The following is a 15169-nucleotide window of genomic DNA, read 5'->3' as shown; positions in this document are numbered from 1 at the left end:
CACGCCCCCAGCCCGGCACGGACCCTGTTGCCCCGGCCCTTCTCCGGGACGCAGGTGGGAGAGGGGTGAGGTAGCAGCTGCGTGCCACCCGTCCCCCTCACCTTTCCTGTGCCCTCCGACCTGACCTCTCGTCCTCTCTCCGACCTGTCCTGCCTCCCTCTTCTACCCCCTCCCTTTCTCGGCTTCCCACCCCCTCCGTCCCCACCCTCAACCCAACTCCCAGGTCTGGAGAGCAGGGCAAGAAGAAGCACGTGTGCCACATCCCCGACTGCGGCAAGACCTTCCGCAAGACGTCCTTGCTGCGGGCTCACGTGCGCCTGCACACCGGCGAGCGGCCCTTTGTCTGCAACTGGTTCTTCTGTGGAAAGAGGTTCACACGGAGCGACGAGCTCCAGCGGCACGCCCGCACCCACACAGGTCTGTCCCCTCCCCTGCGGCACGCTCCGGGCCGCACGGGGTGCTTCCGGCCTCTCCCTCAGCCCACTCAGCGACATCGAGATTCCCGGTCGTGCTGAGTGAGAGCTACACTCTCACTTCTCGGGGGGGTCCAGGCCTACCCAGGAAATTCTTTCAGGCCAGTCCTTAACTGTAGCGTTTCCCAGAGTGATGCCATTCACGTTACGCAGCCTTGATGACGTCTGCCGTAGCCACACGGTTATTTATTTAACAAGCCCTGCTGTACCGTGCCAGCCACTGGACAGTGCATGTTACCAATGAACTAACTTAATCCTTATAACAACTCTGTGGGGAGGGTTCTTTATTATGCCCATTTTACTGAGACATGGGGAGGTGGCCGGGTCACCAGGCCCTCTGGTTCCCAGGTCAAAATCTCTCTTTTTTTTTAAGTTATTTATTTTGAGAGAGCATGAACAGGGGAGGGGCAGAGAGAGGGAGAGAGAAAATCCTAAGCTGTCAGCGCAGAGCCCAACACAGGGCTCCAGCTCACGACCCGTGAGATCATGACCTGAACCGAGATAGTTGGACGCTTAACTGACTGAGCCCCCCAAGTCCACGGTCTAAATCACTGTCCCACACTGCCTCTGCTACTATCACTTTCCAAATGATTTTCCTCAGATTGTTTCACTGTTTTTACTCCTTTACGTCTAGTGCAATATTTTTGGCACCACAGGCTTGATAATAGTTACATATTTTCATGCACTGGCAAATAAATGCAGAACTATAAAGTAGAACAGTGTTCGTCCAGCTACCACCTAACACTGTCGCGGGCATCTCCAGTGGCCTGTGGCACATGCTTTGAGAACCACTGCCAGGGCGAGTGTCTCCAGTGAGCAGACCCCTGGCCTGGGACTAGGGATGGGGCACGTGACCCGAAGCTACAGCCCCTGGCCAGCCACCCTCCTGGGGGAAGAGGAGTAAATATTCAGAATGGCAGCTGACAGGTCGGTGGGCAAGTGGGGTTTTTCGGCAAGTGGGTCAGTCACAGGGACAAAGATCAGAAGGAAGCAGGTGACAGCCCTACTTGGGAAGAGTCCTGGGTGCAGGTACAGGGACACGAGTACAGCATTTCAGGCAAGGGACAAGGGAGGGGAACAAAGTAGACTGGGAAGTGACGTCATGTGGGGGGTGGAGGGAAATATGAGAAGTATGAGCTGCCGGAGGGTTTAGGTGAGTCGACCACAGGGAGCAAGCGTATAGGCAGGAGGCAGGTAGGTTATGATGACAAGGCAACGCCAGCTTTACAGGGTGCCCCTCACACCTCACATGCACCCCCTCTTCCGGGCTGGGACAGCGTCCGCACGTGGGCTCTGAGTGACGTGCATCTCGTCTTCCCAGGGGACAAACGCTTCGAGTGTGCCCAGTGTCAGAAGCGCTTCATGAGAAGCGACCATCTCACCAAGCATTACAAGACCCACCTGGTCACGAAGAACTTGTAAGGCCAACTGAGGCAGGAGGCCCTGAAGATACAGTCCCCCGTCTGTGTCCTGCCTGGGCCCCTGGTGGAAAGGAGGCTCCGGGTGCCCTGGGCCACCCTCAGCCCCTCCCTTCTGTTCTGCGACCGGTCCCATAGGAAGGGGCTCCGTCGCCCAGTGCTCACCTCCTTCTGAAGCCCCTTGGCTCTGCCCTGGCCCTTCCCTCTCACCTCGAGCTCCGGCCTGCCCAGACTGTGGACAGTGGCCGTGCCCAATGAGACGTTCTAAACCAGGACGAATGGGAACCCTTATTTCCAAAGGAAAAACATGAATTTCACTCCGTCGAGGAGCAAAGTGAGCCCCCCCCCCCCCGACCCCGTCCTCTCCCCCCAACACTGCCGGAGTCGCATTGTGCCATGCCCCTCTCTCTCCCGCCCCTCCCCGGCCCCGCCAGCCACCCAGGACGCCCCGGGACCCTGTCCCCAGGGCACGGCCGGCATCCACCTCCGGGGAGGCTCACGGGGCTGCCTCACGCCACATGCCACATGCCCAGCCCTGCCACCGCCCTCCTCCAGCACATTCCAACTTTCTATTTAAAAAGTCGAGCTATCCACTGATGCCCTCTTTTTCTATGGAGAACGTTGCCTTATACTCTACTTCAGATGATGAACACTGTGTATTGTGTGTGCTTTAAAGTTTTATTTAATTGCTCCCTTCTTCCTGTCCTCGTTACTTGCCTCCCCCACGCCTGCTTCAGTTGAGGGTTTGGGGGGCCATGAGGAGCGTCGGGGTTTTTTCTCTCTCTAGCAGTTTTCTTTTCTAAAGGACACAGCATTTCAACTCAAATCTGGATTCAGATGAAAACACCTCCACCTCCTGATCCTCTGCCCTCGACCCGCCCTGACCGGCCCCAGCCCTACTTGTGTATAGTGTATATTGTATAATAGACAATTGTGTCTACTACATGTTTAAAAACATATTGCTTGTTATTTTTGAGGCTTTTAAATTAAACAAAAATCCAACTTTATTTTTAGTTGTAACTGCTTGAGGTATGTTTTATGAATTAAGTGACAGATTTGTTATCCTTTATTAACGATGTACTTTGTTGGTCAGCACTGGGCTGACAAAAATTTTTTCTTGCTAATAAATTTAGTTGCCTGAGGCAAAATCTGCAACTTGGCAGGTGCAGCTTCTTTGATCTTTTACCACAGAGAGCTTGGGGGGCGGCGGGGTGGGGGGGCCTCCAGAGGAGGGAGCCCTGGCTTCTCACGGCAGTCCACGCTGGGACCCAGGCAGGACCTGCCCTCCCGGCCTGAGCAAATCCAGGCCGCAGCCTGAAAGGGACCGCGGCCACACGGACCTCCTAGCGTTGGCATGCAGCCCAACAGCAGCCGGGTGGGACCTCAGGGCAGGGCCTAGTGTAGGTGTTCCCGCTTCCAGAAGCCAGCTTTGCGGGAATCAAAGCTGGCACGCTCTGCCTGCAGACTCGAGTCACAGCAATGCCTTCCTTATCAGCGGGCGAGTTCCTTCCACTCCCCAGTCTCAAGAGGAAGGCTTTGGCCTCAGAACCTGTTAGTAGGAACTGTTACTCTGGGGGAGAGAGCTTAGTCCCTTGGGATCTTGGCTTTGTCCCTTCCCAGAGGCTAAAGGGTCTGGAGAAAAGGCAATTTCTTAAGGGCCAAGATCCCTTTCCAGGGCTGGGACCCGAGCTTTACTCAAGAGAGGACCCTGGCCACACATTCCATTTTTCCTCTGTTCCCCGCCTCAGCACCCCAGAGAGGACAGCGGGTTGATTTTGGTTTTAACAAGTGCTGCAGCTCTGAAATTCTGGTGGGGATCTTGGGGGAGCAGAGCTGTGAGGAGGACAGCAGGGCACATGTTTAAACCTAGCAGGGGCCAGAAGAGCATCCGGGATGAAGGGAGTGGTGAGTCACATAGACAACAGCATGTGCTTTCCTTTCAACAATGACACCTCTTATGCTCAAAGGGACACAGCCAGGGATGCTATTTTGCAGGAGTGGCAAGGCTCTTTTTTTTTTTTTTTTTGAGCTATCCATTCCTTCACTCTGTTTCCTTTGTCACTGGTGGCCTGCATTTGCAAGCAGATAGCTTTTACTCAGAGCCAATCCACCCTCACGTCGGAAGAAATAACAAGGATATGATCTCAGACGGATCGTGGGTTCTCTGCCCCTGACCACTGTACACAAACCCTTTGGGTGAAACCAGACCTGAATGTGCTCTGGCACAGAAGCCTCTCGACCAGCCCCCATCACTCCTGTATCTCATCGCTGCACTGGCAGGAGGAAGACGCGAGATGGTTTCTCTCACTCACGTGTGGGTCACAAGGCTGGAAAAAATGTCTGGCTGTGTTCTGAACTGGGATTGGTGGAGAGAAGGGGATTACTAATAAAGTGGCCACTTTCTGCCACATTCCCCCCCACCCCCAACCCCAGCTTTGCTCTTAGTCACAAAGAATTCTCCTTTCCTGGGAATTGATTCCAAGCCATAGGCTTAATGCTTCATGCGCAGAAACTGACCCAACTCCCGGGCATCCTTTGGAAGTGAGGGTGCCAGCCCCCGGCGGGCAAAATTGCCTTTTGGCACTCGGGATTTCCCTTCTTCAGGAAGATACTCAGGTTCCACAGTCAGGCCTGACTATCTCTGCTTCCCATGGGATGCCTGAGTCAGATGGGGAGTGGGAGAGTGCTCTCTGCCCAGTGTGGGTGATGGCATAAGGAAAGAACAGAAGGACCTGGGTGGCGAGTTAGCCCTCATCTGCCTTAGTTTACTGGAGAGTTGCAGGGGGCAGGGTCTGTGGATGGCGTGATGTAGCCCAAGCTCACCCCAGGGCACCTGATAGGCCCTGGTGGAAAATCTGGGGGCAGGCCACCCCCAGCAGCTCAAGAGTGTGGGTCACGCTGCCTGAGTTCCCTCCTCTGCCCCCTTCCCTCCTCAAGGTCGTTGGCATCAAGTCCCCCCCTCACTGCCCCCCTCCCTTCTGCTCAGTGATGCTCAACACTGGGGCTCTTTGATCCCAGGTACTAGGATTACAGGCCTGGAAGGAAAGGGGACTGGGTCCCTCCTTTCTGAGACCCTCCTTCCTAAAGGCAAATCCAGGCAAAATACCTTAAAAACAAACAAACAAAACAAAAACCAAAAAACCCAACTAAGCCAGCAAATAGAGCTCAGGCTTTCTTCAAACCTCAGTCCATCTTTACAATCACCTTCTGAAGGCCCTTTGAGGCTCCCCGCTGGAGAATGACCCAGAGCCACCTGCAGCCTCTCAGGTCCCTGTACCCCCTGGGGGCTCATGGCTGTGGTCTACACGGTGGTGGATTCCAGGAACCCTAATTCCGTGATTCACTGACTTGGGAGACCTCTTGTGACCTGACCAAGGTCTTCGGGGTTGGGATGAAGTCACTAAAGGAAGGGCAGTCATGTCGGTACAAGTGGCAACTAGGTTTCCTAGTGAAGGAGCGGAGGAGGGAAAGGAGGAGGCGGGAAGCGAGCCTGGGAAAATGGACTCCAGAACAGGGACGGGCAAACCACAGCGGACAGGGCAGAGGATCAGGGCTTGAGGAGGAGAGTCAAACACTTGTTCATCGCCATTCTGGGCAGGAGGAAATGAGAAGTGACCACAGGTCAGGCCAAAAGCAAGGACCAACCAGGACTTCTCAAATGAAACTAAGAAGCCACCAGGTCATATTCCTTTGGGCCTGCCTGGGAACCCACCATCAGGCCCCCTCCCTCTGCCTGTGGCCCACACTCCAATGACCAAGGGAGCCAGGGCTGATGCCCTAAGCCTAAGCCTTGGAAAACTTAACATCCCTCCAGGCAACGAAAGCACTTGGCCCTGCTCCCACCAGGTGCAAAACCCCCCAGTGTCTCCCCCACCCATGCCTAGCACCCAGGTACAGAGAAGCTTCACAAAGGCAGTTTATGCACAAACATTACAGAAGAGCATTTCCTGGCTGCGACTGAGCAGGAGCCAGAGACAGTAAGGGATGTGGTCCCTCCCACGAAGGCACTTCTGATGAGGCCTGGGGCTGCCCATGAATGGACGTGTTTGGGAAATGACCCGTGAGCACACGCAAGGGTTGTGAGGGGTTAGCCACACAACCACGGGCAGGACACTAGGGTAAGGGACAGCCTCCTCTCCAACCCACTGCAAGCCTCTGATGACCCGGCTCCCATCTAGACCCCCCAGTGACCACACTACTCAGGGCTCAGGTATCTGCTGGCTGAGTACCAAGTACCCACCCCCCTGTGTGTCCTCAGTGCACCCCAAGGCTGGACCCAAGAGTGCCTGAGCTTAGGGCCCCCAGCGCACCCCATCTGGCCTGCCATCGGCCTCCTGGAAGGCTGGGCGCTACATTTTACCGCATCACGGCCACCTTCTTGGGCCTCCCACCTCCCGCCGTCCTCCTTATTTCTCCCAGGCCCTCTTCCCTTCTCAGACATTCTCATCCTCCCCCATGGCCTCAGATACCACCTCGGCGGCTCATGACGCCTAACCCAGTCTCATCAGCCTCGACCTCCCCCCTAAGCTCCAGACATGATTATCCAACCTGGCCAAACATCGGTGTCCCATAAACCCTCACACTCCTTGGGTCCGACTGGCTTCATTTTCCCCCCAAAACCTCCTCCTCCAACATGCCCCACTTCAATGAACAGCACCACCCATGTTTTCTAAAGTTATCATGGTGGGTGGATTCCCTCCCCTCCGGTGGTGCCCCAGACTCCGGCACCAGGCTCCCGGCTCCCAGCTTCTCCTTAGACAACACTGCCGAATCTCTCAATGTCTCCCTGTCACTGCCTCGCCCTCCCTTACCCACCACCCACTCGGTCACCAGAGTCAGGTCCCCAAACACAATCACTGAGGTCCAAGTGAAATATATAATTCAACCAAACAATTAGACTACAAGGTGACATAAGGACATAAATGCAAAAGCCCCGGAGGAAAACAGGCGAGGCACAGTCCCCAAACCCGTACCCAGCCCTTTGTTTCATATTGAGAAACCAGTGTGCCTCCTCCGTACAGTGAAATATTACAATACGTTCTCTTTTTATTTAAGACTCTCCCGAGGAAAGATTAATAATTTTACAAAGTTGGGGGAGGCAGGAGGGTGGCAAAGTGTTTAAGAAAAAGCAGTAACCATAAAAAATTCATTTCTCCCACGCAGACAAAACCCCTGCTGGGGTTTCGGCAATAGCAGCAAGGCCGGCCCCTCTCCAGTTTTCGCTGCAGGGCTGTTTTCTGATCCAGACACCAAATCCCACTAGGCAGAAAAGCACAACACAAGCCTGCTTGTTATTTTCAAGACGGAAGGGAAAATCTAAAAAGGCAACCAGTTGCAAACTTCCTGCCTAATCGCCAAGGATGGGAGAGGCTGCTGGAATCTAGTACTTTTTCTCTCCATCTGGTCTTAAAAAACAGAAATTAGACACTCTGGTTCAACAAGAGCAAGAAGGATTAAAAAAAAAAAAAAAAAAAAAAAAAGAATTGCTATCTAAAAGCCTGACCCTTTCCACTGCCTGATCTTCAGCAGGTGCACGAGCCCTGCCTACTTGTCCAGCCTGTTCCTCGCCATCTTACCATCTTGCTCTAGGAGAATCACACTGTTTGTTCCACATTTCCCTAACACTGTGACTTTACCCACATCGTTCCCTCTTCCCGACATGCCCGTTCCATTGTCTATCTGGCAAACACTTACTCAGTAAGACAAATCAAATGTCTGCTCCCTTTACGAAGCCTTTCTGACTGACCCCTGGAGACCACTTTCTCTTTTCTGCTCCCCTTTACCTCACAGAGATAACTGTTAAAGTACCTGTAACTCATCAGCCTTTAGATCTGCTTCCCCCTATAAACTACAAACCCCCTGTGGGCAGGAAGCATATCACTTTATTCGTCTCAGTATTCTCAGACCCAGCTCAGTGCCTGATCCAAAAGAGGTCTTTAACAAAATGTCTACTGAATGAATAAATATCTATACTGAGCTCTTGGCTCTTAAGCAAACCATTCAGATGATCCTAGTCTTGTCCCAGAGTCCCAGGTCCAGGGTAACATAGCCCAGGAGTGCTAAGAGTGGGGACCCATGAACAAAACCATCTGAGTTGAAGGGTGCTAATGACCGCTTACACAAGTTCAAGTGCATGCACTTGGAAGGAGCGGAGAACAGCAACATTCACAGGTGGGAAGACAACCTCAACAAGAAAGTAAGTCCAGTCAACTCCCTCAGTCATGTTGATGGAGGAAAACGATGTAGCAAAAATTTCCAACCAGCGGAGAATCCATAGATCAACATCATTAGGCTCTGAGACGTGTATTATTTCATTGCAGTAAATTGGTCTTCTAGATTCCATTTGGCTCAAGCTACAACCATATAATAAAAGATGATAGGTATCTAATGTTGGGCTTTATGAACCATCACACTTAGTAATGCAGACACCTGGGTAGGGCAGGAAGTTCCCCTTACCTGGCACAGTCCTGGGGTGCCTGCCTAGATGGCTCTGGCAGCTCCCCTTCCTGATGTTGGTGGAAACCGGGACTACTGAGAGGACTTGACCCAAGGCTGCCCCAGCCAGGTCAAAGCCGGAATGGGTACTGGTAGGTTTTTCCATTTCTCGGCCCTGTGTCCACAGCCTGGAAGTGGCTTTGCACAGTCACTTGCTCCCCTGTGCCCCCAGTTATGGCTGGCATTGACATAGGAACTAGACTCCAACTACCTAGGAAGGGCAAAATGTGAAGAAGGGAGAAACTTGGCTAAGAGGAGGGAGGCCCAGGAGGGGTGGGGCTGTGGTAACCTTTCCATCTAGCAGAACACTGACTAGTGCGAACTCCACTGCATGAAAGGAGAAACCATGAGCGCCATGAAAGGTGAACCCAGGATTCAGAGCTGGACAGGGAAGATGGCTCTGGTCTGAGATGGCTTGTTTCCAAATGTCTCTCTTCCTGCCTTTCCATTCAGCAGTCTTCCTTCCCACCCCACAGTCTCTTCCTGACCCCACTGCATCTCCCCAGACTCCAGAGAACCCCACTCCCACCCCACCCCTGCCCCCGTCCCTGCCCCATAAATACAATCAGGCACAATACACAGTATCCATCCTGTGCGATCCACCACTCACTTCAACCTCTCCCACCCAATTTCTCCTCCTAACTAAATTGCCCCTCCTGTGTCTCCCTATCACCTGGCCTCAGAGTCTGGCCCCTAACTCCGTTTTCCATTTGTCCTTTCCCTGCCCCACCAGCTTCCCTCCAGGGGCTACTTCCTGCACTAGGCTTGCCTCCAGGCACCTGCTAGGAGCCAGTCATTTAACACTGACCACTCCCTTTAAGCCCCCAGTGACTCATTCCGCGCTCCCAGCCTGGGCTGCTGCCGTCCCTATACCTTTAACAAACCTCCACGTGCATGTTAACGGCGGTGACAGCATTTCCCTGTGTCTCTGCTCCCGCCCCGGAGGCGCCGCCCATTGGCTGCTGGGTTCTTCTGCTCTCGCTCTAATTGGCCTCGCTCCCGCAAAACTCCAACCAATGGCCTCTCGGCGCCTGTCTCCCTCCTCCGACCCTGAGTGCCCATTGGCTCTGAGGACTTAGTACCTGTTAGCCGGGCTTGGCAACTGAAGAATTCTTCCTTCCCCCGGGTAAAGTCCCAGGCTGAGAAATTGGTTCCGAACCCAATGGAACCTGGCGCCGGGCGACGCCGGGTCACGTGGCTGGCGGCCTCATGACGTGCGGGCTGCGAGGCGTCACCGCGACGTTCGGGCAACCTACCGAGCGGCCCCTACCTCCACCACCTGTGCGGTGGCGGTGTCGTCATGGACCTGGGACCGATGCGCAAGAGTTACCGCGGGGACCGAGAGGTGCGGCCGCCGCCGGGCAGGGCCTCCCGCAGGGAGGGGTCCCCGCGTCATCCCCCGAGGGGAGGGGAGGTTGGGGTCACCCGCGTAGGAGAAGGGTGTTCAAAGACAACCAACAGGGGGAGGGGCTCTGGGGAAACAAGGATGAAAAGAGGCAGCAGGTCACAGTGGGTACGCGCGCGCGCGAGCTCTGGAGGCGGCCCTGTCTGGGATCCTGCCATTCACGAGGTGCCTCTCCTTGGGCGATAACTTAACCCCTCTGGGCCTCAGAATTTCCTCACCTGGGAATTGAGTACCTTACTCAGGGATGTTGTGGACTTTGATATTTGCAAAGTGCTTAGAACAGTGATAATCAGCTTCTAAATATTTGATAAGTGACACATGGACGAGGGGTACTGACTCAAGGAGGTGGGGAAGAGAAAGCTCCAGCTCTCACTCACTGCCTGATTCAGCCCCTTCCCTTACCATTCCCAGAAGTTCTTTTGCTTTTTCCTCCTGAGAGGAGGATCCAACAGAACTGTTTAGGAATTGAGGCCAGAGCCACCGTTTCTAAATCTGGTTGTGTGTGTGCCTTTCCAGAAGTACTTGTTAAACATGCAGCATGCAGTTTTTCCTTAAACCTCAGACCTACTGAGAATTTGGGGGGGGGGGGAGAGGGGGTGGAGCCCAGGAATGTGGCTTTTTTTTAATGCTCCCCAGGTGATAGGTTTGACACCCTAATTCATCGATCACTAGCCATCGATCACAACTTAGGCCATGTGTTTATGCCTCTGTCCTCACCTGTAAAATAGGACTAGCAGAACACGGGTGCTGTTTTTTGTTTTAATGAAAAGTGCCCGGAACAGTACCAGGTACACAGTAAGCGCTGTATGTGTTTATTAAATAAAACTCTCCTTTCTCAGGCATTTGAGGAGACTCAGCTGACCTCCCTGGACCCCGTGAAGCAGTTTGCTGCCTGGTTTGAGGAGGCTGTTGAGTGTCCTGACATAGGGGAAGCCAATGCCATGTGCCTGGCTACCTGTACCAGGTAGGCATAGCTGTGGGCCCATCTGTGAGTGGGTACAGATGAAGTAGGAAACTTAGGAAACTCTCAACTTAATGGAATGCAAGTTTATGTTATAGCTATGTTATTAGCATGCTGGGTGGCCTCAGGCATGTTCCTTGTCCTCTCTGGGCCTCCGTGCCCTTACCTGTAAACGAAGATCACACGTCACCTAATTCCATTTCAGTAATAAAATGTACTGCCTCGTTTATCTCTCCTCTTAACGCACCTCCCCCCAGCACCTCTGTCTTTCTCATCCCTATTTACCCAGTTCCCATCTGCCCTTTAAGAGCTACATCTCCTGGGGGGCACCTGGGTGGCTCAGTCAGGCTTCCAGCTTCAGCTCAGGTCATGATCTCACGGTTTGTGAGTTTGAGTCCCACATTGGGCTCTCTGCTGTCAGCGTAGACCCCACTTCAGATCCTCTGTCCCCCTTTCTCTCTGCCCTGCGCACGCACTCTCTCCCTCGTTTGCTCGCTCTCAAAAATAAACATTAAAAAACAAAACAGTTACATCTCCTGGAACCTCTCCATAGAGCTCCCTCCCTCTTCTGAAAGCTAGCACAGTGCTTGGTTGTATTATTTATTTAACAATCAGTCATATACCCCATGAGACACCTCTTGTATTAGCCTGTTATTCAACTCTTCCTTTCTCCCCTCTATCGAAGTGTAAGGCCTTAAAGTCAGGGCTCTTGTTCTGTGCCCCTGGATATCCCCCAGAGCTCTGAGCAGAGACCCTGGTATAACCACCCTTTCTGTGATCACTAAGCATTGGCTGACTGCAGTATTGCTCTAGTCCGCTAGGACTGCTATGATAAAATACCACAGACTGATAGGCCTAACCAACAGAGCTTTTATTTTCTCACAGTTCTGAAAGCCAGAAGCCCAAAATCAAGGTGCTGTCAGAATTGGTTCCTAATGAGGCCTCTCTGGCTTGTAGATGGCCGCCTTTTTGCCATGTCCTCACGTGGCCTTTCCTTTGTGCATGCAGGGAAAGGAAGGGAGAGAGAGATCTTTCTGGTATCTCTTCCTCTTCTCATAAGGACACCAGTCCTATTGAAATTAGAGTCTCCCCTTTATGACCTCATTTAACCTTAATTTCCTCCCTCAAAGCCCTATCTCCAAATATAGTCACATTGGGGGTTAAGGACGTGAGGGGGACTCAGGGGGACACAGTTCAGTCCATAACAGGCCCCAGGCAGTGATGTCATACTTGCGTCTCTAGGACAAATCCCCAAGGGCAAGTGGGAATGGGTAGCCTGTGTGCCCTGACAGTGCAGAATAAGGGGGCACAGGTGGGGGGTGCTCAGGGGAGCACCTGTGGGGAGGGGTGGTAGCAGGGACTGTGAAATGGGCTCTGATCACATGCTCTGATCTTTGCCCCAGAGACGGAAAACCCTCTGCCCGCATGGTGCTGCTGAAGGGCTTTGGCAAGGATGGCTTCCGTTTCTTCACTAACTTCGAGAGTCGAAAGGGAAAAGAGCTGGTGAGGGTTCACAGTAAATCCTCCCGGGCCTGCGGGGTCCAGCCCTCGCTTCCTCCGTCGCTTTCATATGCCAGCCCTGCTCCAACCCACTTGCTGTCTGTGGTTAGGCACCGTCCTGCCTGCGGGCCTTTGCACTTGTCCTTCTCTTTGCCGGGAATGAGGGCTGCCTCTGACCATCCCTGTCATCTGTTTACCTAACTACCTACGTCCCTCCTGTCCCTTCGGCTCTCAGACCCAGGAGAGTCCTCCTCAGTTCCTGTGCTACATCAGTCACTGTTCACCGTCGTTATAACTTGTAGCTTTACTTTCTGCCCTTTTTCCAGTTTATAATCGTGGGTTTGTTTATGTGGTCATGTGATTTGTATTTGTCTCCTCTGCTAAACCCCCAGTAAGCTCTGTGGGGACAGAGGCTGCATCTGTTGTTTCTGTTATTCCCACCACCACCACCCCCAGCACCTCTCCTGACGTCAAGCCTAGAGCTGATACTCTGTGTGCATTCTACTCATGAATCCAAAGGAGTAGCCCTCCCTGAGTCCATGCCAGCCCTAAATGCATTTCTGAGGACTTGCAAATCTATGGATTAGAGACCTGGCAAGCCTTACTTTGGAGTCCACATGGCTTTGGTTCTCAGCATAGCTCTACCACTTACTGTGTGAACTTGGGCATGTTACTTAACCTCTCTGAGTCTATCTCCACACCTGTAAAAGTAGGCACACCTTTGAGGGTTTCAATGAGATGCTGTAGTGAATCCATCTGCTGGGGGCCTGCGTGCTACAGACTTCCTGCCTTCTTTCTGCATGGCGGAGGTGTCCTCCCTGCTATTCTGCTGGCTGACTGTGAATTCTCTTTCATTTTCAGGACTCCAATCCCTTTGCTTCTCTTGTCTTCTATTGGGAGCCTCTCAACCGTCAGGTGAGTGAGCATTCCCAGGACAGCCTAGGGCTCATGATGGATGAGCCCCGTGGAGGTCCCCAGGCCAGGCAAACATCCCACCTCTCAAAAACCTCTCAGGGAGCTGGTCTAGTTGGGGTCAGCAGTGATGGGCTGGTGGGTAAGGAGAAGAGAGAGGAAGGAGGCCTGTGTTGGTAGGGAGGGCGGGTGGTATTGAATGCTGTCTAGCCAGGGCCATGCCTGAGCAGGTGCGTGTGGAGGGCTCCGTGAAGAAGCTGCCTGAGGAGGAGGCTGAGTGCTACTTCCACTCCCGCCCCAAGAGCAGCCAGATCGGGGCCGTGGTCAGTCACCAGAGTTCTGTGATCCCCGATCGGGAGGTGAGTTGGGCCCCTCCTTAGTTCTCCGGGTGGCAGGGGCCTTCGCTCCTCCCCAGCAGCTGTCTCCAGGGGATGCCAGGGCCCTCCCTCTTTAGCAGAATGAAAAGATGGTCTTCCTGGGGAAGTAAGGATGAGTAGTGGGGAAACTGGCTTCCTTCGTCTGACCCTCCAGTTGGACTGTGCTCCCAGAGGCCAGCCTGCCTTGATTACCTGTGTCCCCCGTGCCTGGCACACAGCACGTGCTTAGTAAATCATTAGTAAGTTGTCTGGGCCTTCCTCCATTTCCTTCCCCTGGACAGTATCTGAGAAAGAAAAACGAGGAACTGGAACAGCTCTACCAAGAGCAAGAGGTGCCAAAGCCAAAATACTGGTGAGTGATACCTGCTGGTCCTTCAGCAAGGGGCACCAGAACCCTCATGTTTACTCACAACCACCTTATCTGTGGAATTACAGATCTATTTCCCCCTGGTAATCCTCCTCAGATGCATCCCAGCAACTTCTTTCAAGGGGCCCTGGGATGGGGACTCGGGACAGGGGGCCCTGGGATGGGGACCTGCTGGAAAAACGCACAGAGCACGAACCCACTGCTTCTCCTTGAAGGGGTGGCTACATCCTGTACCCACAAGTGATGGAGTTCTGGCAAGGCCAAACCAACCGCCTGCATGACCGGATCATCTTTCGGCGGGGCCTGCCAACAGGAGACTGCCCTTTGGGGCCCATGACCCACCTTGGGGAGGAAGACTGGCTCTACGAGAGACTTGCACCCTGACTTCCAATCTGTTCGTGCCGACCAGAGCTGAGGCCGAGTGCTAAGAGAGGGTGTGGGGTCTGGAGCCAGACCCTTCTAAACTCAACCCATTTCCCTCCCTACCCCTTATATTTAAGGCTCTCCAGAGTTCAAGCTCCAAATTCTGTATTTTCAGTTGGCTTTCAATTAGGTGGTCTAATAGAGTGGATAGACATTTACAAATGGGAAAAAAAGAAATCCCACAATTATGTTCTTGACCTTGAATGTGATTTATTGGGAGAGCTCCCTCAAGAGGTAATAGCTGGTGATTCCCTTTTTCTGGTGACCCTGAGAGGGCCCCCAGCTGCCCTGTTACCAGCCAGTGTGACTGAGCCATACTGCCCAAAGCTGATTGGTTCCAGTGTAAGCACCTGAGCCAGTCTAGCCAATCGTTTTTTTCTTGTCAACAATTTGAAATTTGAAATGAAGAGATCCAGAGTCTGAGAGGCATTGTAGCCAAGTCCTTAATGGCAGCCAAGAAGATACAGCCTCCAGCTGCTGCTCTTGAAATTCCCTGAGTGACCTTGGATCCCTTCTCCCACCTCTGGGTTGTGCAATTCCTCCTCCTGCCTCAAAACACCCACTATCCTGTGGGGGGGTGGGGGGGGGGAGGAGGAAAGGAAGAGGAAGGGAAGAGGAAGGGAAGGAAGGGAAGAAGGAAGTTAGGAAGGAAGTTGTTTGGCGCTTAAACTAGCTAGAATCAATTTCTGTTGCTTGCAACTAAAGGAGACTTAACTTATTTACTTGTGTACCCTTCTGATAACTGCCTCCCATTATCTGAAGCACCACGATGTGGAAAAGAGATTAAATTTATTCTCTGGAGCTCCAAAGGAACCATAAGTGGAAGCTGCACGGAAGT

At 53.1% G+C, this 15169-nt stretch overlaps 2 protein-coding genes across 8 annotated transcripts in view; both read left to right on the top strand.

The window, feature by feature from the left end:
• SP2 (Sp2 transcription factor) overlaps positions 1-3046 on the top strand; it is a 30498-nt gene extending 27452 nt beyond the window's left edge. For all 7 annotated transcript variants that reach the window (XM_045488574.1, XM_045488573.1, XM_045488576.1 and 4 more), the window contains exons 6-7: positions 224-417; positions 1795-3046. In XM_045488574.1, coding sequence (XP_045344530.1) covers positions 224-417; positions 1795-1895 — 295 coding nt within the window. In that variant the 3' untranslated portion in view covers positions 1896-3046. The remainder of the gene's footprint in view (positions 1-223; positions 418-1794) is intronic.
• A 6420-nt stretch (positions 3047-9466) lies between these two features.
• Positions 9467-15150, top strand: PNPO (pyridoxamine 5'-phosphate oxidase). The gene is given in 8 exon segments (XM_045488580.1): positions 9467-9651; positions 9653-9731; positions 10631-10755; positions 12156-12255; positions 13114-13167; positions 13395-13523; positions 13823-13893; positions 14124-15150. Coding segments are annotated over 8 exon segments (783 nt in total). The 5' UTR covers positions 9467-9595; the 3' UTR covers positions 14293-15150.
• The last annotated feature ends 19 nt before the right edge of the window (positions 15151-15169 follow it).

The sequence above is a fragment of the Leopardus geoffroyi genome, chromosome E1 (genome assembly GCF_018350155.1).
Source record: "Leopardus geoffroyi isolate Oge1 chromosome E1, O.geoffroyi_Oge1_pat1.0, whole genome shotgun sequence".
Taxonomy (NCBI): domain Eukaryota; kingdom Metazoa; phylum Chordata; class Mammalia; order Carnivora; family Felidae; genus Leopardus; species Leopardus geoffroyi.
Note: the sequence above shows the minus strand (reverse complement) of the source record. Positions and strands in the feature narration are given on the sequence as shown.